Here is a 24,484-nt window from a genome sequence, read left to right as displayed (position 1 = left end):
TTCAGGTGAAGCAGCACTTCACTTGCACCTTCTCCAATTTAGTCTACTGTATCCTCTGCTCCCAATGCAGTCTCCTCTACAATGGGGAGACTAAACTCAGATTGGATGACCGCTTTGCGGAACAACTTCACTCAGTCCACAGGCATAACCCAGACCTTCCTGTCACTTGCCATCTCAACATACCATCTTGCTCTCATGCCCACATGTCCATCCTTAGCCTGTTCAGTGTTCTAGTGAAGCCCAACACAAACTGGAGGAACAGCACCTCATCTTCCGATTAGGAACTTTACAGCCTTCTGGACTTAACATTGAGTTCAACAACTTCAGACCATGAACTCTCCTCCACCTTTACCCCTTGTTTAATCAATTTTTTTCATTTATTTATTTTTATTTATTTATTCATTTTTTAAATCCCTTTTCCCTAACCTCCACCACTCCCCACACAGGGCCTCTGTCACTTGTTTCTATGTTGTGCTTTCACAGAGCGCTGACCCATGTCCTGCTATTAGCACAATCTGCTATTTTTCTTTCATGCCACTATCACTACTTTCTTTAGTTTTAACACTACCATTAACACTCCTTTGTTTTGTGTCCATGACATCTTTGTCAATCTCTCCTGAGCTCCCACCTATCCCCGACCTTCTATTTTGCTCCACCTGCTCCAGCCCCTCTTAAACAGTATACAATCCATCCCATTTCTACTTCACTTTAGCTCTGAAGAGTGATACAGACTCAGAATGTTAACTCTGTTTCTTTCTCCACAGATGCTGCCAGACCTGGAGTTTTTCCAGCATTTTCTGTTTTTATTTCAGATTTCCAATACCCGCAGTATTTTGCTTTTAACACTAAATGCTATCTACCCTGAACCCTAACATCCAGAATTAACATGAGTTAAACATGAATTAACAGGCAAATTGTGGTTGATTATAAACTATAAATTGCACTGTAAATGGCAGATAAAACTAAGATAGATCTGTGAATTGGCTCAGCAATCCACTCAGTTTTTTGTGATCAGAGTGAGTCACAAAGACCTTCAAACTCTGTCCTCCTCATAAATAAATACAGGAAGTGCTTAAAAGGATAAAAAATATTGATTCTAATTTATTAAAATTATATTTTAACTTTAAAAATTTGTAAGTTTTGTTTTACAGTTCTGAAAGTTCTTGAAGTTTGAGATACATTTGTTTAGCTTAAGGCTCAGGCAGCATTATGTTGGTACTAAATTAGTCAAAGTTCAACTGAGGACATTAGTATGTTTTGTACACTTCAATCTTAACATAAAGAAAGCTTGTTCTTCCTCTTGGAAGAAACCATAGTTTAAAAACATATTTTGCACCTTTTTGATCTCCAAGTTTGTGGAGCTAAGACAACCCCAAATATATAAACTGACTGACTAAACAAATATATCTCAAACTTCAAGAACTTTCAGAACTGTAAAACAAAACTTACAAAATTTTTAAAGTTAAAATGTAATTTTAATAAATTAGAATCAATATTTTTTATCCTTTTAAGCACTTCCTGTATTTATTTATGAGGAGGACAGAGTTTGAAGGTCTTTGTGACTCACTCTGATCACATAAAACTGAGTGGATTGCTGAACCAATTCACAGATCTATCTTAGTTTTATCTGCCATTTACAGTGCAATTTATAGTTTATAATCAACCACAATTTGCCTGTTAATTCATGTTTAACTCATGTTAATTCTGGATGTTAGGGTTCAGGATAGATAGCATTTAGTGTTAAAAGCAAAATACTGTGGATATTGGAAATCTGAAATAAAAACAGAAAATGCTGGAAATAAGGAATTTCAGCTCCTCTCCTTGGAGCTCATCTGATTCCCAATCAACAGCGTGTACAACAACACAAGTTTTACAGAACAAAAATAAAAATAAAAATACCTGGAAAAACTCAGCAGGTCTGACAGCATCTGTGAAGAGGAGCACAGTTAACGTTTCGAGTTCGTATGACTCTTCAACAGAACTAAGGAAAAATAGAAAAGAGGTGAAATATAAGCTGGTTTAAGGGAGGGTGGGACAGGTAGAGCTGGATAGAGGGCCAGTCATAGGTGGAGATTGCCTAAAGATGTCATAGACAAAAGGACAAAGAGGTGTTGAAGGTGGTGATATTATCTAAGGAATGTGATAATAGGTGACATTAAGGGTAGAAAGCAGGATGAGCAAGGTACAGATAGCCCTAGTGGGGGTGGGGTGGGGGGAAGGGATCGAAATAGGCTAAAAGGTAGAAATAAAACAATGGATGGAAATACATTTAAAAATAATGGAAATAGGTGGAAAAGAAAAATCTATATGAATTATTGGAAAAAAGGGGGATCGGAAAGGGGGTGGGGATGGAGGAGAGAGTTCATGATCTAAAATTGTTGAACTCAATATTCAGTCCAGAAGGCTGTAAAGTGCCTAGTCGGAAGATGAGGTGCTGTTCCTCCAGTTTGCGTTGAGCTTCACTGGAACATTGCAGCAGGCCAAGGACAGACATGTGGGCATGAGAGCAGGGTGGAGTGTTGAAATGGCAAGCGACAGGGAGGTCTGGGTCATGCTTGCGGACAGACCGAAGGTGTTCCGCAAAGCAGTCACCCAGTCTGCATTTTGTCTCTCCAATGTAGAGGAGACCGCATTGGAAGCAGCGAATGCAGTAGACTAAATTGAGGGAAATGCAAATGAAATGCTGCTTCACTTGAAAGGAGTGTTTGGGCCCTTGGACGGTGAGGAGAGGGGAAGTAAAGGGGCAGGTGTTGCACCTTCTGCAGTTGCATGGGAAGGTGCCGTGGGAGGAGGTTGAGGTGTAGGGGGTGATGGAGGAGTGGACCAGGGTGTCCCGGAGGGAACGATCCCTGCAGAATGCCGCCAGGGGGGTGAAGGGAAGATGTGTTTAGTGGTGGCATCATGTTGGAGTTGGCAGAAATTGCAGAGGATGATCCCTTGAATGCGAAGGCTGGTGGGGTGATAAGTGAGGACAAAGGGGACCCTGTCGTGGTTCTGGGAGTGGGAGGGAGAGGAAGGTGTGAGGGCGGATGCGCGGGAGGTGGGCCAGACATGGTTGAGGGCCCTGTCAACTACCGTGGGTGGAAAACCTCGGTTAAGGAAGAAGGAAGACATGTCAGAGGAACTGTTTTTGAAAGTATCATCATCAGAACAGATGCAACGGAGGCAAAGGAACTGAGAGAATGGGATGGACTCCTTACAGGAAGCGGGGTGTGAGGAGCTGTAGTCGAGGTAGCTGTGGGAGTCGGTAGGCTTGTAATGAATATTGATGGACAGTCTATCAGAAATTGAGACAGAGAGGTCAAGGAAGGGAAGGGAAGTGTCAGAGGTGGACCATGTGAAAATGATGGAGGGGTGGAAATTGGAAGCAAAATTAATAAATTTTTCCAGGTCTAGACGAGAGCATGAAGCAGCACCGAAGCAATCATCAATGTACAGGAGAAAGAGTTATGGGAGGGGGCTGGAGTAGGACTGGAACAAGGAATGTTCCACATACCCCATAAAGAGACAGGCATAACTGGGGCCCATGGGTACCCATAGCCACACCTTTTATTTGGAGGAAGTGAGAGGAGTTAAAGGAGAAATTGTTCATTGAGAGAACAAGTTCAGCCAGATGGAGAGTAGTGGTGCATGAGGATTGTTCGGGCCTCTGTTTGAGGAAGAAGCTAAGGGCCCTCAGACCATCCTGGTGGGGGATGGAGGTGTAGAGGGATTGGACGTCCATGGTGAAGAGGAGGCGGATGGGGCCAGGGAACTGAAAATTGTTGATTTGATGAGGGGTGTCAGAGGAATCATGGATGTAGGTGGGAAGGGACTGGACAAGGGGAGAGAAAATGGAGTCAAGATAGCAAGTAATGAGTTCCGTGGGGCAGGAACAGGCTGACACTATCGGTCTGCCGGGACAGTCCTGTTTGTGGATTTTGGGTAGGAGGTAGAAGCGGGCCGTCCGAGGTTGGGAGACAATGAGGTTGGAAGCTGTGGAAGGAAGATCTCCAGAGGAGATGAGGTCAGTGACAGTCCTGGAAACAATGGCTTGATGTTCAGTGGTGGGGTCATGGTCTAGGGGTAGGTTGGAGGAAGTGTCTGTGAGTTGACGCTCAGCCTCTGTGAGGTAGAGGTCAATGCGCCAGACAATAACAGCACCACCCTTGTCAGCAGGTTTGATGACAATGTTAGGGTTGGACCTGAGAGAACGGAGTGCAGCAAGTTCAGAGAGAGACAGGTTAGAGTGGGTGAGAGGAGCAGAGAAATTGAGACGACTGATGTCACGCCAACAGTTCTCAATGAAAAGATCAAGAGAAGGTAAGAATCCAGAGGGAGGGGTCCAGGTTGAGGGAGAATATTGGAGGCGGGTGAAAGGATGCGTTGAACGGGGAGAGGACTCCTGCCCAAAGAACTGAGCTCGGAGACGAAGGCGGCGGAAAAAGAGTTCAGCATCGTGCCAAGCCCGAAATTCATTGAGATGAGGGCACAAGTTTTACAGGCATGGTCTTCAGCATAAATGGTAGATGCCTGCAGAACCTGCTCAACTCAGTTTGGAAGGAGTAGACCCACCAATGTTGTCTTCCAGTAATAAAAACAGTTGCAGCAACTTATTCTCAGCTTCTGGATCTGGACTGTCTTCTTCAACCTGCTTGTACTGAATCAGTGGACTCAACAACTGCTGCTGGTCAGCTTTGATTGCTGTGTGTTCTTTTGTATCTTTCAACAAATTTTAGTTTCAATTTCCCAATGTCAGGTTCTTCCTGATTTCTTTAGAGACTGGGAAGTTCAGTTTCACGTCCAGGTTTGCCTTTCTTGCTTCCCTTTCAGGTCAGCTCCTGTTTTGAGGTAGGCGCCTGCCTCAAAAATATACAAATTAAATTTAAAAATATAGGCCCAGAACTTCTGATCTCTGGATGGTCGTACCCTGGAGGTATCTTCCAAGATGCACTGAGGGACCTCTCAGAAGTTCCCATGGACTAACTACATGGGACTTGCCCGGGAAGCCTGGGAAACCAGGGGATTAGGAAGCCTATAAAGACCAACAGAGGACAACTAGAAAAGAAATAAGGAGGGAGAAGATTAAATATGAGGGTAAACTAGCCAGTATTATAGAAGAAGATTGCAAGAGTTTTTTTAGATATATAAAGGGTAAGAGAGAGGCAAAAGTGGACATTGGGCCGCTGGAAAATGACGCTGGAGAAGTAGTGGTGGGGAACAAAGAAATGGCGGAGGAACTGAATAGGTACTTTGCGTCAGTCTTCACAGTAGAAGACACGAGTGACAACCCCAAAGTTCAAGAGAGTCGGGGGGCAGAGGTGAGTGTGGTGGCCATTACCAAGGAGAAGGTGCTAGGAAAACTGAAAGGTCTGAAGGTGGATAAATCACCTGGACCAGATGAATTATACCCCAGAGTTCTGAAGGAGATAGCTGAAGAGATAGTGGAGGCGTTAGTAGTGATCTTTCAGGAATCACTGGAGTCAGGGAGGGTCCCAGAGGACTGGAAAATCGCTAATGTAACCCCCCCTGTTTAAGAAGGGAGTAAGGCAAAAGACGGGAAATTACAGGCCGATTAGCCTGACCTCGGTCGTTGGTAAGATTTTAGAGTCCATTATTAAGGATGAGATTTCAGAATACTTGGAAGTGCATGGTAAAATCGGGCAAAGTCAGCATGGTTTCATCAAGGGGAGGTCATGCCTGACAAATCTGTTAGAATTCTTTGAGGAGGTAACGAGTAGATTAGACAAAGGAGAGCCAATAGATGTTATCTACTTGGACTTCCAGAAGGCCTTTGACAAGGTGCCCCACAGGAGGCTGCTCAGTAAGATAAGAGCCCATGGTGTTTGAGGCAAGGTACTAGCATGGATAGAAGATTGGCTGTCTGGCAGGAGGCAGAGAGTGGGGATAAGGGGGTCCTTCTCAGGATGGCGGCCGGTGACTAGTGGAGTTCCGCAGGGGTCAGTGTTGGGACCACAACTTTTCACTTTATACATTAATGATCTAGATGAAGGAACTGAGGGCATCCTGGCTAAGTTTGCAGATGATACAAAGATAGGTGGAAGGACAGGTAGTATTGAGGAGGCGGGGAGGCTGCAGAAGGATTTGGACAGGTTAGGAGAATGGGCAAAGAAGTGGCAGATAGAATACAATGCGGGCAGGTGTGAGGTCATGCACTTTGGTAGGAAGAATAGAGGCATAGACTATTTTCTAAATGGGGAGAGAATTCAGAAATCTGGAGTGCAAAGGGACTTGGGAGTCCTAGTCCAGGATTCTCTTAAGGTTAACTTGCAGGTTGAGTCGGTAGTTAGGAAGGCAAATGCAATGTTGGCATTTATTTCGAGAGGACTAGAATATAAAAGCAGGGATGTGCTGCTGAGGCTTTATAAGGCTCTGGTCAGACCACATTTAGAATATTGTGAGCAATTTTGGGCCCCATATCTCAGGAAGGATGTTCTGGCCCTGGAGAGAGTCCAGAGGAGGTTCACGAGAACGATCCCAGGAATGAAAGGCTTAACATATGAGGAACGTTTGAGGACTATGGGTCTATACTCGATGGAGTTTAGAAGTATGAGGGGGGATCTGATTGAAACTTACAGAATACTGAAAGGCCTGGATAGAGTGGACGTGGGGAAGATGTTTCCATTAGTAGGAGAGACTAGGACCCGAGGGCACAGCCTCAGAGTAAAGGGAAGACCTTTTAGAACAGAGATGAGGAGAAACATCTTTAGCCAGAGAGTGGTGAATCTATGGAATTCATTGCCACAGAAGGCTGTGGAGGTCAGGTCATTGAGTGTATTTAAGACCGAGATAGATAGGTTCTTGGTTGGTAAGGGGATCAAAGGTTACGGGGAGAAGGCGGGAGAATGGGGTTGAGAAACTTATCAGCCATGATTGAATGGCGGAGCAGACTTGATGGGCCGATTGGCCTAATTTCTGCTCCCTATGTCTTATGGTCTAAGTCTGGGCTTCCAATGGGCAATTCCCCTGTGTCTGGAACCCTCTGAAACTCTGATTTAAAGCTGGAGACTTTGGATGGCTCAAATTTACTTACGCAGGAAAAGTTAGAAAGATTAAAATCAGTTCTAACTCCTGACAACTACACTACTGGCCCCTGACTATCAATTCCTGACCCTCCGACGACAGCCCCCCAACTCTCTGTCTACCCCTAACCTCTTTGACTACCCCCAACCTGACTAACCTCAGACCCTCCCCTTCCTTCCCTTTTTGCCTGCTCACTTTCCTGGTTTTTGGGACTTCTTGCACAACAGCTGCTGAACAAAACACATGACCAAAGATACGGAAATGCAATTGTAATAACTGACGTCATGTGTTTTGTTCAGCAAGAAGTCCCAAAAACCAGGAAAGTGAGCAGGCAAAAAGTGAAGGAAGGGGAGGGAATCCCAGGGAGCAACTGATATTGCACCAAATTTAAACAGTAATATTGTTAATATTCAGATTCCCCTCATAACTAACAGTAATACAATAACTTACCAATATGTAACTAGAGGTAATATTTACATTGCTGAAAAGTCCTGCTATTAACTTTTAAATCGAATGAGGGTAAGTCCGAGTGGTACAGGGGATAATAAAATAGACAACTCAAGGATCTGATGGATCAGAATGGCATGTGCAAAAACCTGCACTGGTGCCTCCAGCCAGAGTTGAAACCCTATACCCTAGATATTTCCCCTCCCTCCTTAACCGACTGCCATGTCCCAGCACAGAAACCATCAGCACTACCAGTGGTCGTAAGGTTTTCGCAAATATTGGAAAAGCTACACCCCGTTTCTGTGGCCGGCGCTCTCCTGGGTGCATTTTTGCTTCAGCAGCTGAGTAAGATTTCCCCTGTAATTTACACTTCAGACACAAATGAAAAGTTTAGAACAAACAGTAGATTTTTTACCATGATAATAGAAAATGACAAAGTCTACAGACCGATATTTTCTATAAAGAGCTGTTTAAATGCTGCCCCCTTTGACTTTAGGTTTCCATTATCTTAGTTCTTAACAGTGTCTCACATTGTTTCAGTGCCTTTCTGTTTTTAGTATACTAGCCTGATTACCTCTCTTCAGTGTATTTGCAGTTGCCAAAAATGAAAAATCTGCACAGGTGAAGTTGGCCACAATCCTGACATTTCTTGTTTGGGTAGTCTTTGCAGACCCTGATGGCAGTGGTGGCAATGATTCGACTGTCCAACGTCAGGTCAGATTCAGGTATTTTTCTCCCTGTTCCTTGGGCAATGGTAAAAAGATTGCAGTTTCTCAAAGCTGTAGTCAGACTGATGTCAGACTCTGCATCGCTGTCGGAGATTTTTCTGCGCAGCTCCTCATAATACAATGATCCATTGTTAGAACACAGAATCTTGATGATGTTCTGAGGGAGCTTTGACAGAGACATTTCTTCCCCTAGCTTCCTGGCAGCTCACTGTAACAAAATCTTTCTTAATGTACGAGCTGGGAATTTAGGAAATGAAACTGAAACTTTAGCTATGTGTTTTCCAGAACAACATAGCATGACGACAACCAACTGAGTGGCACCAGTGTTGCAATCACCACGGGACAAATAAAGGTTGATTTTGTTATGATTTTCTTTCCTCCCTTCATATCATTGACTCCTGTTGTGACATGTTGCCATGGGCATCATAAAACACCATTCTTCATGCGAGTCTGTGCAGAATCTGGTGAAGAAATTTACTGCACAAATCCCAGAATAAGCACCTAACACGTAAAAGATCCAACGACACAATTTAAAAAAAAAGCAGGCAAATCCTCCTGGCAAATATTTATTCCGCAACCAACATCACTAAAACAGATTACTGATGTTTGCGGAACCTTGTTGTGTGCAAATTGGCTGTGGCATTTCCTATATTACAACAGTGGCTACACAGCCAAAAGTACTTCATTGGCTGTAAGGTTTGCTTTGGGATGTTCTGAGGTCAAGAAAGACACTATATAAATTGTTATGGACAGGAGGCTTTAATTTAAACAGCCCTGATTTCTCCTCTCACCACCCAACCATAAACAGAAAGGTGTTTTTGAATTCCCCCTTTATACGTGGTGGCGTATTTTCCCAACCCCTCACTTTTGGTGTGATCCAATTCTCTGTTAATACCCCCACAGCAAACTCGAGAAAGGGTGAACTAAAAGCGTTATTTATTTTACACACACACAAAACACGGGAGGGGGAGTTGGTATGTAGCCCCCCCCAGCACATTCATAAAATAGAAACGGAATAAAGGAAAGAAAGAGGCACAGGGCAAAGAGAAGATAAGAATTATTGTTTCATGTGAGTCCAGAGTCCAGAATCAAAGTCCAATTGTGTATTCTTTCACAGAGTCAGCAAGCTGAAGATGGATGCTGGATTATCCACTTTGCCAGTAGAGATGACTTCCAAAATGGGATAGGCACATAGATGATTTAGTCTTGTAGGCGCTGGTACAGAATTTCAGAAGTTCCAATAAGAAACAGTATAGATGGGGCGCCAGGTATTCAAAAACCTGGCTAGAGTCCCTTTTCTGCTGCTGCCTGCTAAATGGAAAATGGCAGTCTGCCTTTTTTCAGCTCCAACAAAGCAATATTACAAGTTTTGGCAGCTTGGGGAAGGTGTTATGTGACATGCCCCCCGCTTCTCCACCTTGGTTTGGACAAAGGATTTGTATAATCCTGGTCTGGATTCTTGAGATGGTTAATGCTTCAACCATTAATGAGTTCAACAGAGGTATCTAGGTCTGTTAGCACCTCTTTATATATAACAAGGTTGCAGCTGTTCTGAAGGCCAGAAATTCCTTTGGTGTGAGTCATAGTCAGTCTTGGCTTCAGTCAGTTTAAAGCCTTTGTCCAGTTTAAAAAAAGTAATTTTATAGATTAGCCAGGATTATATGTATATTTATATATAAAAACATAGATAAGGGTCTTAGCCACCTGACAAAATGCAAGTTCTTTCTGTCTTTCTAACTTCGGATGGTGTTTTGCTGTGTTGTGAATGTCAGGCCCAGCTGAGGAGCTTTGGGAATATTATACATTTAAATAACAGAGAAAAAAAATAGCTGAAATAACAGGAAACCTTCCAGAAGGAGGAGTTCACATTTTAACATTCATCATATTCAGAGAGGTGGTCACACCACAAGTTAGGGGCAAGCAGGCAGATAGGGGATGGGTGACCGCCAAGCAGGTCAAGAGAAACAGGTAGGTAGTGCAGGAGTCCCCAGAGGTCCCGCTCGCTAACCGGTTTTCCATTCTGGATATCAGTGGATCCTTGGAGGAGTGCAGCAAGAGCCAAGCCCATGGCACCATGGGTAGCCCAGCTGTACAGGAGAGGAGGAAGGAGAGTGGAAGGGCAGTACTCATAGGGGATTCCTTAGTTAGGGGAGTAGACTGACACACACACTCTTCCCCCCCCTCCCCCCACATACACACTTCCACCCCACCCCCCCACATTCATACACATCGCCCCCCCACACGCACACACACTCTCCCCCCCTACACAGATGCATGCTTCCACCTCCCCCTCGTACACACATGCACACGTCCCCCTCCCCCCGTACCCACACGCACACTTTCCCCCTCATACCTACACGCACACTATCCCCCTCATACCCATGTGCACACTTCCGCCCCTCATAACCACAATCACACTCTTCACCCCCACATGCACACTTCGCCCTTCCCCCCGCACACACACACTTTCCTCCTCCCCTTCCACACACACACCTCCACCCCCACACATTCCCCCCCCCACACACACACATCCCCTTCACACACAAACTCCTCTCCCCCAACGCCTACACACATCCCCCCCCACACACACACACATCCCCCCCACACACACACACATCCCCCCCCACACACACACATATCCACCCCCCACACACACACTCATCCCCCCCACACACACACTCATCCCCCCCACACACACACTCATCCCCCCGACACACACACTCATCCCCCCCACACACACACTCATCCCCCCCACACACACATTCATCCCGCCCCCACACAAACAGTCATCCCCCCCACACACACACTCATCCCCCCCACACACACACTCATCCCCCCCACACACACACACCCATTCCCCCCCCACACAGACTCATCCCCCCCACACACACACTCATCCCCCCCACACACACACACCCATCCCCCCCCCACACACACACTCATCGCCCCCCCACACACACACTCATCCCCCCCACACACACACTCATCCCCCCCACACACACACTCATCCCCCCACACACACACACATCCCCCCCCACACGCACTCATCCCCCCACACACACTCATCCCCCCCACACACACACTCATCCCCCACACACACACACTCATCCCCCCCACACACACACTCATCCCCCCACACACACACACCCCCCCCACACACACACTCATCCCCCCCACACACACACTCATCCCCCCACACACACACACTCATCCCCCCACACACACACACTCATCCCCCCACACACACACACCCCCCCCACACACACACTCATCCCACACACACACTCATCCCCCCCACACACACACTCATCCCCCCCCACACACACTCATTCCCCCACACACACACACTCATCCCCCCCACACACACACTCATCCCCCCACACACACACTCAGCCCCCCCACACACACACACATCTCCCCCCACACGCACTCATCCCCCCCCCACACACACACATCCCCCCCACACACACATCCCCCCCACACACACACACATCCCCCCCACACACACACTCATCCCCCCCACACACACACACATCCCCCCCACACACACATCCCCCCACACACGCACTCATCCCCCCCACACACACACACATCCCCCCCACACACACACATCCCCCCCACACACACATCCCCCCCACACACACACACACCCCCCCACACACGCACTCATCCCCCCCACACACACACACATCCCCCCCACACACACATCCCCCCACACACACACTCATCCCCCCCCCCACACACACTCATCCCCCCCACACACACACACATCCCCCCCCACACACGCACTCATCCCCCCCACACACACACACATCCCCCCCACACACACACACATCCCCCCCACACACACATCCCCCCCACACACACACTCATCCCCCCCACACACACACACATCCCCCCCACACACACACACTCATCCCCCCCCCCACACACACACTCATCCCCCCCCACACACACACTCATCCCCCCCCCACACACACACTCATCCCCCCCACACACACACACACATTCCCCCCCCCACACACACACACTCATCCCCCCCACACACACACACTCATCCCCCCCACACACACACTCATCCCCCCCACACACACACTCATCCCCCCCACACACACACTCATCCCCCCCACACACACACTCATCCCCCCCACACACACACACTCATCCCCCCCACACACACACACTCATCCCCCCCACACACACACACTCATCCCCCACACACACACACTCATCCCCCACACACACACACTCATCCCCCCCACACACACACTCATCCCCCCCCCACACACACACCCAGCCCCCCCCACACACACTCATCCCCCCCCACACACACACTCATCCCCCCCACACACACACACTCATCCCCCCCCACACACACACTCATCCCCCCCACACACACACACTCATCCCCCCCACACACACACACTCATCCCCCCCCCCCACACACACACTCATCCCCCCCCACACACACACTCATCCCCCCCCCACACACACACTCATCCCCCCCACACACACACTCATCCCCCCCACACACACACTCATCCCCCACACACACACACTCATCCCCCCCACACACACACTCATCCCCCCACACACACACTCATCCCCCCCCACACACACACCCAGCCCCCCCCACACACACTCATCCTCCCCCACACACACACTCATCCCCCCCACACACACACTCATCCCCCCCCACACACACACTCATCCCCCCCACACACACACCCTCATCCCCCCCACACACACACACTCATCCCCCCCCCCACACACACACTCATCCCCCCCCACACACACACTCATCCCCCCCCCACACACACACTCATCCCCCCCACACACACACACACACACATTCCCCCCCCCACACACACACTCACCCCCCCCCACACACACACTCATCCCCCCCACACACACACACACATTCCCCCCCCCACACACACTCATCCCCCCCACACACACACATTCATCCCCCCCACACACACACTCATCCCCCCCACACACACACTCATCCCCCCCACACACACACTCATCCCCCCCACACACACACACTCATCCCCTCCCCACACACACCCCCATCCCCCCCCCACACACACACTCATCCCCCCCACACACACACTCATCCCCTCCCCACACACACCCCCATCCCCCCCCCACACACACACTCATCCCCCCCACACACACTCATCCCCCCCACACACACACACCCAGCCCCCCCCACACACACTCATCCCCCCCCACACACACACTCATCCCCTCCCCACACACACCCCCATCCCCCCCCCCCCACACACACTCATCCCCCCCACACACACACTCATCCCCCCCCACACACACACTCATCCCCCCCCACACACACTCATGCCCCCCACACACACACTCATCCCCCCCCACACACACTCATCCCCCCCCACACACACTCATCCCCCCCACACACACACTCATCCCCCCCACACACACACACTCATCCCCCCACACACACACACTCATCCCCCCCCACACACACTCATCCCCCCGCCACACACACACTCATCCCCCCCACACACACACACACATTCCCCCCCCCACACACAACACATCCCCCCACACACACACACACTCATCCCCCCCACACACACACACATCCCCCCACACACGCATTCATCTCCCCCCACAGACACACACTCTCCCCACACACACTTCCCCACCCACAAACACACACCTCCACCCCCCGCCATACTCACACTCTCTCCCCCACCCCCACCAAACACATACACTTCCACTCTCAATGAACTTGAGCTTATTTAAATTTGTGCTGCAGAAATCGTAACTCTCTGCAAGCTGCACTCCCGATCACCCCCGTGCTCTGTGACCTACACTGGCTCATGGGCAACAGTAGCTTGATATTAAAATTCTTCTCTCCTTGACTTGATCTCTTTCTATACGAACTATATATTGTGTGTTATGACTGGATCAAATTAAGTAATGCAGGGGCTTTGAAGTACATTACAGAAGCAGGATTAAATTGCACATTCCAGACAAACTGTTAAGTGTGGTTTGTCAGTCAAGGAGAGGAAAAAATGTGCTCCTAAATATATGTGGTGCAAATAGACATAGGTTAATGTGCCTATGACCATACAAATTTAATTAAATTAATTGTTAATGTGCCGATTGACTCAAATAATACCTGTTAGAAGCAATAAAAGGCATGGAGAGTGTTATTCACGCCAGGTGGGGATCTTGTTTATTTTAACCGTAAGCTTGTAAGGGCGGGTTTAAAGTCTCCAGCTGAGTCCTTATTTTGAACTCAGCAGTTCAGGGTGCTGTAACTGCTGGCAGTGCTTGATATAGAAAACTGTTTCCAATGTAAAACATTTGTTATTTTGAGGCCTCATTTTTCCTGCTGAGAGGCGAATTTAAACCCTCAACTGCACCTCAGCCTTCTTGGTAGGGGAAGCATGACCCAGACCTCCCAGTCGTTTGCCATTTCAACACACCACCCTGCTCTCATGCCCACATGTCTGTCCTTGGCCTGCCGCATTGTTCCAGTGAAGCTCAATGCAAACTGGAGGAACAGCACCTCATCTTCCGACTAGGCACTTTACAGCCTTCCGGGCTGAATATTGAGTTCAACAACTTCAGATCATGAACTCTCTCCTCCGATCCTTTCCGATCCCCCCCTTTCCAATAATTTATCATTTTTTTACAAATATATTTTTCTTTTCCCACATATTTTTAAATTTATTCCGATCTATTGTTTCATCTCCACCTTTATAACTGAAGCATAACATCCTTACTTTTATGTTCAATCCCTTATGTAATAAAGGATAGCATTCCAGCGGACCTGATGTCCTGGATAGTTGGCTTCTAGTTGACAAGGGTTACCCTTTGAAGAGATAGCTCATGATTCCAGTAAGGGCCCCTGAGAACAGAGCCATAGAAAAGTTATGGTGCAGAAAGAGGCCATTCAACCCATCATGTCTGCGCCGGCCAAAAAAGAGAAAAAAGAAACTAGCCACTCATTTTAATCCCACTTTCCAGCACCATGTCTATAGCCTTGTAGGTTACAGCACTTCAGGTGCAGATCCAGGTACCTTTTAAATGAGTTGAACGTTTCAGCCTCAACCACCAATTTAGGCAGTGAATTCCAGATGCCCACCACCCTCTGGGTGAAAAAGTTTTTCCTCATGTCCCCTCTGATTCTTCTATCAATCACCTTAAATCTATGCCCCCTGGTAATTGACCTCTTACCTAGGGGAAACAAGTCTTCCCTGTCTACCCTATCTAGGCTCCCCAATTTTGTACACCTCAATCTGGTCACCCCTTAGCCTCTGGCCTAACACGAACCCTTCACAGGCATGGAGAAGGGCTACAATGACAGCCAAGGAACCACTAGGGCCATCGTAGAGCAGACAACTGGGCTACTGAAGATGAGGTTCAGATGTCTTGAGAGGCTAGGAGCATTGCAATATGCTCCATCACAAGTGTCACATGGTTATTGTGTGCTTTGCACTGCATAATCTCGCCATTCAGAAAGGAAATGCTCTTGAGGAAGGGAATCAGAGTGGTCATTCCTCTGATGATGAAGGCAAAGATGAGGTGAGGGCACACCCTAACTTTTCCAGTGAAGGGGTAACAAGTTCTGTACTTTTCACATCTTTGTCACCAAAAGTTTCCTCATCCTCTCTCCATCTCAATGCCACGATTCAATAATGTCCACATTGCTCACAGTTGTTCAGGTAGTGACACCTGTTTCCAGACAAGTGGAGAGTATTCCATTGTACAGCCTATGCATTCTCATTGTTTCTCCTGGTAGGAACGAATACATACGCATATGCTGGATTTTCTCATTAGATTACCTTTCAATTAGCTTCAACTCCTTTGCTGCATCCAGGCCAAGCTGGGCAGACCCTGCTTAAATATTTTGTTGTAGATGGGCTGACTGCCATTGGGAAAAAAAATCAGGTTTTGTCATTAGTGTTAAAATAGAATCTTTATAAGCAGGGCTTATTTACAATAAAATTATTCTGCATTTACTGTTAAAATTATCTAATGCTCTATCCAACACTAGGTGACACTGTAGCTCCTCAAAATTACATTGTCTACATTGTTCTACTAGGTGCTCTGGAGTTTACAGGTACATTTTAAAGTTTTTAGAATTAAAATTTTACTTTTTAATTTATAACATCTGATTTTTCTTCCCATTCAATTTGCTATCCCATTCTTCTCCCAGTTTTTGCTCAATCCCCTTTCTGCTCTGTCTTTGAACCTTGAGGCCTATTTTAGAGTTTCGGCCTTCTTACTCAGAGCCACAGCACATGGCAGATGAAAGGATTTCTCTGATGCATTCTCCTCCCTCTCCTGGTTAAGGATCCCAACCCTCCTGATTTTGGCAGGGCTCTCCCAGAATGGACAGTTGGTCTTGAATGGCTGCTGCTGTCGACTCAAGAGAAATAGTTCTCATTGGTGTGGTTTGCACATGCGCAGCACACCAGCTGTCCTGGTTTGCAGCCAACTTACAATGTGTGGATGGTCCACACACTGCTCAGCATCTTCTTCCTTAGCGGCTGTGAAGATGTCAGCACTGGGATTTTAAAAAAAAATTCATTTGCGGGTTGCGAGCGTTGCTGGCAAAAGCAGAATTTATTGCCCATCCCTAATTGCCTTGATGGTGGGCCACCTTCCTGAACTGTTGTAGTCTGTGGTACACCCACAATGCTGAAGGGAGGGAGTTCCCCAGGCATTTAAACCTAGCAATAGTGAAGGAATAGTGATATAATTCCAAGTTAGAACTGTGTATGGTTTGGAGTGGAACTTGCAGATGGTGGTCTTTCCATCTTTGTTCTTCTAGGTGGCAGAGGTCACAATGCTGTTGAAGTTGACAAGTTGTTACAGTGCATCTTGTAGATGGTACACACTGCTGCCATGAGTGATGAAAGGAATGAATGTTTAACATGGTGCATGGGGGGAGGGCCCCATGAAATGGGCTGATTTGTCCTGGATGAGGCTGAGCTTCTTTGGTGTTGTCGAAACATCACTCATCCAGAGAAGTGGAGAGTATTTCATTACACTCCTGACTGGAGTCTTGTACAATTTGGATGGGCTTTGTGGAATCAGGAGGCATGTTACTCACTGCAGAATTTCCAGCCTCTGACCTGCTCTGGTAGCCTTGTATTGATACCGCTGCTTCAGTTCAGTTTCTGGTCAATGATAACCCCCAGGATGGTGATAGTCAAGGATTCAGTGATGGCAATGCTGATGAACAGCAAGGGGAGGTGGTTAGCTTCTCTCTTGCTGGAGATGGTCATTGCCTGGTACATGTCTGACTTGAATGAAACATGCCCAAAAACATCCTGTGCCCTAAGTGAGCATCATGAACTGAGGAGGAGGGCCTGAGAGGAAGAGAATCACAAACTGGAAAGAGAGAGAGAGAGAGAGAGAGAGAGAGAGAAGATAATCACAAACTGGAGAGAGAGAGAGAGAGAGGAAGAGAATCACAAACTGGAGAGAGAGAGAGAGAGAGAGAGAGAGAGAATCACAAACTGGAGAGAGAGGGAGAGAGAGAGTGAGGGCGAGAGAGAGAGCCATACCCACCACACACACGCCTGATTTTCCTCATGGGATCCAAAAAGGACATTGCCACTGTTTCCGGAGTCCAATCCTACACCCAGAGAAATAGTCACAGGTCCTGATTTTCATAGGAATGGCCACTTAATTTGCTGGATGGCAGAATAGGCAGCCAATTAGCAACTGCAGGGGCAGGAAATGGAGGCAGGCCCAATTTAAACAGACCATGGCAGCTATTACAGTGGCTGCAATTTTACTGATTCATTTGCTGTATTGCTCAAAGCAGGAGAGGCAGAGGGCTGGAAGCTGGGGCAGGGTTGCCCCTCGCTTTGTAGATATAGAACTGGTGGTCCTTCTTGAAGCAGTGAGAGAGATCCTCTGGGCTTTGAGCGTGTGAGCTCCTCCACTTAAGGTAGCTAACCTCAGAGCCATATGCAGCAGCAGTGAATACAAGAACTGCGCACTGACATTCACAAAATGCATGCCACTGGACTTGTCAGTGGCACCAAAGATATTTGGAGGGGATGCCAGTTGCACCTCAGCTGATGGTCCCCCTGCAAGTCCTCTCGAGCTTGTAGCCAAAGGCTAAGGATGTCACCCCTCATGAGGCGTCAGCATCGGCCTCCTTGGCCCTCTGACTGAGGGACCATCTGTGCAGAAACACCCAGTGATAGATGTTGCCTCTGCGAGAACAATGGTTCTATAGTCTCTGGCGGTGGCCCCAGCACCTCAATAACAAGGATGACCACTACGTGTATCTTATTTGCAAGCAGAGACAAATGAGCAGGCTGCTTCCACCTCATCCAAGGCCACAGGTGAGCACTGCGTAGAAGTGGCTGAGAGCAGAAACCACCACAACTGGGGTTTGTTTCACTTGTAACTATGTACTTCTTTTTCTCAACACCATGCAAATATTGACATATGATATTAGACGTATAAATTTCCATTTTGTAATGGCTTGATCAGCTCCCCATCCACCAGCTTAAACATTCACTCCCCCTCTATCACTGATGCACAGTGGTAGCATATACAAGATGAACTGCAGCAACTCACCAAGCCTCCTTCAACAGCATCTTCTAAACTTGTGACCTCTATCACCTAAGACAACACCAGCAGATATATGGGAACACCACCATGTGCAAGTTCCCATCTATGTCACACACCATTCTGTCTTGGAATTATATCACAGTTCCATCACTGTCGCTGTGTCAAAATCGTGGAGCTCCCTTCCTAACAGCACTGTGGGTGTACCTACACCAGGTAGACAGTAGTTATCCAAGAAGGTGGCTCACCATCACCTTCTCAAGGGCAATTAGGGATGGACAAAAGATTCTGGCTTTGACAGCAATGCTCACATCCACATAAAAGAATGAAAAAATGTTGGAATAAGACAGATGTAGTTTTCAGAGTAGTTTGCTGGACGTGGATTGGCCTGAAGCCTCCTCAGTGAAATGGAAGTTCTTAAAAGATTTCTTTTCCCAGCTCTATGGTTTGTTATGATCCTGTTAGGGGCTGTTAACATTTAAGGAAGAAATCTGAACACCAATCCATTAACCAAAAGAGTGACTCCACAAGATTTCATGCTTTTCAACAAAAACAAACTTTACATATCAAAAAATAAACAAAGCAAACAACATTAACACTATAGTTTACAATAACATATTATGAACTCAATGCAACTTTTTACTGTCACCCCCTCCACCCCAACCGAAGAGTTTCCATATCTTATGAAATATTGAAGGCTTATTCACTTTTTCTGGGTCAACCCAAAAGGTATGCCACAGACCTCCTGAATGTACTTCCCCTTGGCATTCCAGCTACTCCTTGAGGTACAAATTCTATGGGGGTCCTTCCATTCACTTTGTAGCTTTGCAACTCTCCACCTTTTCTTTTACAACCTCAGGACCATGGATGCCTCAGCTCCTTGTTTGGGTTGCGGACAGATATCCAACTACCTTAGCACAGTTTTCCAAACTAACTCTGCTGACTGCTTTCTGCCACAAGGCTCTGAGAGGACCACTGTAGATTTTTTTCCTCTGGCTTCAGACTAAGCAAATCTTCCAGCTGCTTTTCCACTCATGAAATCCAACCTGAGATAGAGCCCCACCTGTATTCTGCACAGTGAATGAAGAAGTTAGTATTTTCTCTGCCTGAAATGCAGGTCTGACTAGCACTTCCTGTTGGCTTTCTCAATCCGGTGAGATGCAGTCTTCACCAAATCAAAGCTACAAGTGCCTCTGTCTGTTCCAAAACAGAGCCATCTGCTTCTGCCAGCGAACGCAGGAAAATTAAATGAAAGAATCTTCTAACCAAGGCTCCACCCTGAATCACTAACTCTATGGCAACTATCCCCAGGTAGAAATATAAATGAACTATCCTTTACTTCTAAAGTTGTTTTGATTCTGGGAAACCATACGAATAACTTCTATCTCTAATGGAGTTTCACGACCCTCTTTCCCAGAATTGTTAGTTCTGACCTCAACTCAATGTGGCCCCAACCTTTAAGTGTAATGAATTCCAAGATTGTTTGAAATGCATTTACTTCAGGAGTCATCAGTTTCTCAAACATATGCCTCCAATTTTCTAGTGTTAAAGCTTGAATTCCTAAATGTTATATTCTAAAACATATGAATTATGAACCAGGTATTCACAAGAAGTTTCAGGTTATCAACCAGGCATGAAAACACCACAAGAAGAACTGCGTCATTGTAATAACGTTGAGTTAACACAGCGCTGTGGAGGTATGCGCTCTTGATCATGTTTTTGTTGAAAGAGGAGTGTGCAAGTTGATTCTCATTATGGTCGAGAAACAATACTTATCTATTTTGTATTTGATTTATAAATGGTGTTATTCACCTCGTTACAAATTAAAGTCTAATTTTATTCAGGGCATTGTGGCATTCAAACACTCAAGTAAGATAAATGTAATAATATTTGGAAACAATGGACAAATGCTACGTGATCGAATGCCATGTGATTATATCTGCAGGGATACACCAAACCAGGGTCTCTAGTGCTGGTCCCACTTCAGGCTCAGCCCAGAAACTTACTCCTATTCTGCTTTACTCTTCTACACTCTGTACTTCAAAGGTCCATCCTTGGCATTAATCAGGAACTGACATTTGAAGTGTGGGGACAGGATTCTCTTGACAATATCCCCACAACTTAAGTTTCCAGTTTAAATAAAAAGGGCTAAATGGTCTGTTCTTGTTCCTTTTTTCTTAAAAAGGACGCCCCAGAAAATTTCCTGTTAAGGTCAAGGGCAAGCTTTTGAACTGTGGGGCTGAAATCGTTTGAGATTCTTCAACTTTGGGAGAGATCTGTCATCTACATGTTTTAAATAGCCTTCCGCAAAATGAGGGGTGAGGTTTTAAGGCTTGCAGCTGGAAATACCAACTTCACACTCTATTCTACTTCGGTAACATTCACCTGTGCACCTACCTCAGCCCATCTGATGCTAAAATCTTCATGTGCCTATCAGCTCTGACATCTGTTATTTCAATGCCGTTTGGCCAGCTCCTATCTTCCACCACGCATAAACCTCAGTTCATTTAAAACTCTGGTGCCTGTATACTATTCCCACCGAGTCCCATTTTCCCATCACTCCTAATCTATGTTGACCTACATTGGCTACTGGAGCTCAATGTTTTCCCTCATTTTTCTTTTGTTACACACAGCCTGATTGTTGCACTCCACAATCCTTTTAAGATTGCTGCATGGTCAATCTTGCGCACAGGGAAACGTTGATTTTGTGTGGCCCATGTTTCAATGTGTTGCATGCTGTGGATTGCTGTGCGACCAGGCACCTTGGCGGGAACATTGGCCTCTATATATAATGTAAATTTTAATTCTTATCCTTACAATTAAAAAAAGGCTTGCATTAGCACCTTTCACAAACTCAGTATGCCCCAAAACTCCTTACAACAGTGACTACACTTCAATATAAGGCAGAAATCTCTGTATAGCCTCGACCCTCCCAACCTGTGCAATTTCCGCTGACCTCCATGCTTATCATCCATTTGAAGCTCATTATCCAAGCTCAACTCTTTACTAACTGCCCTCTTACTGTTGAGGTATGGTAAAGTAATTCTGCTTGTTATTTTGCATCTGCAACTATGCTTTTCTCAGTGCCTTTCTTTGCCCCTCATCGCCCTCTACATATGTCTACATTCAGCCCAATGAACCCCATCTTTTTTTCTCCATATAGGCTCACTCATCACCATGCTCTTGTGACCTACATCATCTCCCATGATTACATCACACCATGGAGTCACTCACCACTACCCCTCCGCCCTGCCACCCGCCTGCCCTATAACTACCCACCAGACCTCCCCACCATGCATCCAAATTTCCCTTCACCCCACTATTGGCAACTGTGCTTTCAGATCTCATGTTCTACAATTCATTATTTGAATCCTTAAGACCCACCTTATAACCCAAGTCTTTAAACCAAGATTTTGGTCAATTCTAATCTCTCTGTTCAATTGAAATCCATCTTTCCTGTGTTTAAGCATCTTAGGATGTTTTATTCAACAATAATGTTCTACAATTACAAGTTGTTGCTGAAACATGTGACAGCAGTAACACTTGTCTGGGAGAGTATTAAATAGGGTAGGAGCAGCACATTAAGCTTCACTTGCCGTATTCAATGCTGACTCAGTGGTGAAGTGAGCTTAAATTTTCAGAAAGAACATGAAGGCCATTATCTTAAAAGTTTGTCTCATCTCCTTTACTGTTCAAACAAGTTAAGCTCTAGCATAGAATGGGGCACCCAGGTGAACTCAATTGATCTGCATGGCTTGGTTTTGTTGAATCCAGGAACAAGAAACTGATTTTCTGTACAGACTAGCACATGAAGTTACAATATGGGCTTTGCAAAAAGCAGTGAAGTAGTCTAGCAGAACCAATCTTTTGAAGATTCCCAATCTCTAACCAGTTATTCCAGCCATCCTCACTACATGTTTCTAATGTAGATTAAATGCATTTATGTTAAATGGGATCAAGCTGCAGTAAATTTTAATACAATGCTATAGGTGTAACAGCTGTGTTGTTAATGAGCCAACTTAAAACATTACTCTATTTCAGGTGCATAATGTGGCTCAAGCACAAATAGCATGACAGGAATAAATCATAGCTAATATAAAAACACAAGATTTGCTGCAGATAACTTTTAATTAGAAAATATATTAGGCACATCATCTATCCAGATTTACAGAGTACAAAATTATCCACAGAAGACAGTGAGAAATTTACATCTCTTCACATATACTTTTTATTTTAAAAAAATCAATTACCTTTTAGTAGTCTTGACAGCAGTTATTTAAAAAAAAATCCAAATTTTCCATCCTATGTTCTTCTAACCCTATCAGCAAAATACAGATATGTTTCACAGCGCCTCAAACATTTCTTTAAGGCTCTCTCTGCAACAACAGTATTTCTTAACCTCAGGCAAACAAGATAGAATCTTGAATCTTAAGCACATTAACAAAAGTAGCATAATTTCATAACACAATCAAGTTCAGAGGCTTGGTTTTCACCAAGTGCCTCAACAGAATATTGGCAGGGGGCTAGTATAGATTTCTCCCTGCCCCTCTCCTTTTTACCGAGTTTCTGTTTGCACTTTAATTAAAGTCAATGTGAACTAATACTGCTGCACCTTAATAGATAACCAACATTTCAAAAACCACGATCAGGTTTTGGCCATTCATATTTCTGTTGTGAAGCTGTCAAGAGTGTATCAAAAAGCGTGAAGGCATTTCTTCCTAATATGTTCAAAAATAAATACAAATTACCAATATCATCCTCTCCTTTCCCCATTGACATAGCTAGGTGGATCAAATGTCTGCCATCATAAACCTAATCAATATCTTGGGACAAAGTCACTTACCTTCCCTCCATGGGGCACTAGCTGAAGGTTTTCAGCTTCTACAGTGAAGGAGGAAGAACGATTACAAGGTGCCAGCACAGAATAGAACACATATTCTGAATGCTGGTGGGTTTTATCCAAGCATTTGCGGTGGACAGAAACACACTTTACAAAAAGTCACAAAACTATTTACTGGGCTCAGCTTTCTGGATTTAAAGTATTCTATCAAGCCTTTTAAAAAAAATGACATGTGGTGATAAAGGCAAAAAAAGAAGTTTTAGGAATTAGACGTTATGGATGCTGATGCCTACATACAGTATACCTTTCCGTGTTTGGAAATGATTGGATTACAATATCACTTTAGTTGAAATGATTCTGAAAGCTGATCTCTGTAGAGTGTCTGAGACTGATTCAGCACTTCTGTGAATTCACCAGGGCTGAACACATCAATTCAGGTGAAATGTATCATACTAGTACAATCGAGTGGAAAAGCACTTCTAAATTATATTTTACATCTACAGATGAACCAAAATGAACTGTCTATTTTATAGGCATTAACAATAGACCTGTTGTAACAAAAGGCATCATTTTTAAAAATTAAGATGTGATGGTTTAAAGTAACAGGGGAATGAACACAACTGCTACGCTCAGCTTGTGAGGTCACGTTTTTGCCATCCACCTCATGCCCACGCAGTCTTCTTATGTTCTTAAATGTACAGGTGAAAGAGACCAGGGACACAATACAAAAAAGCTAGCAAGTCTGTTTACACATTCAATACTCAGACATAACATATGACAGCAGTGTTGGTTTGGATTTTACGCACATCATCAGCATTTGTTCCAGTGCAGGCTATACAGAAACTATGATTGGAATATT

The 24,484-nt window shown here is 45.8% G+C and overlaps 1 protein-coding gene across 1 annotated transcript in view; it reads right to left on the bottom strand.

The window, feature by feature from the left end:
* Positions 1 to 8,474, bottom strand: part of LOC144696639 (protein mono-ADP-ribosyltransferase PARP12-like) — an 83,293-nt gene extending 74,819 nt beyond the window's left edge. Inside the window, exon 1 of the mRNA XM_078568180.1 lies at positions 8,045 to 8,474. Within this exon, the coding sequence (XP_078424306.1) occupies positions 8,045 to 8,379 (335 nt within the window). The 5' untranslated portion in view covers positions 8,380 to 8,474. The remainder of the gene's footprint in view (positions 1 to 8,044) is intronic.
* Between the last annotated feature and the right edge of the window lie 16,010 nt (positions 8,475 to 24,484).

This window comes from Cetorhinus maximus, chromosome 22, assembly GCF_964194155.1.
Source record: "Cetorhinus maximus chromosome 22, sCetMax3.hap1.1, whole genome shotgun sequence".
NCBI classification, from domain to species: Eukaryota; Metazoa; Chordata; class Chondrichthyes; order Lamniformes; family Cetorhinidae; genus Cetorhinus; species Cetorhinus maximus.
Note: the sequence above shows the minus strand (reverse complement) of the source record. Positions and strands in the feature narration are given on the sequence as shown.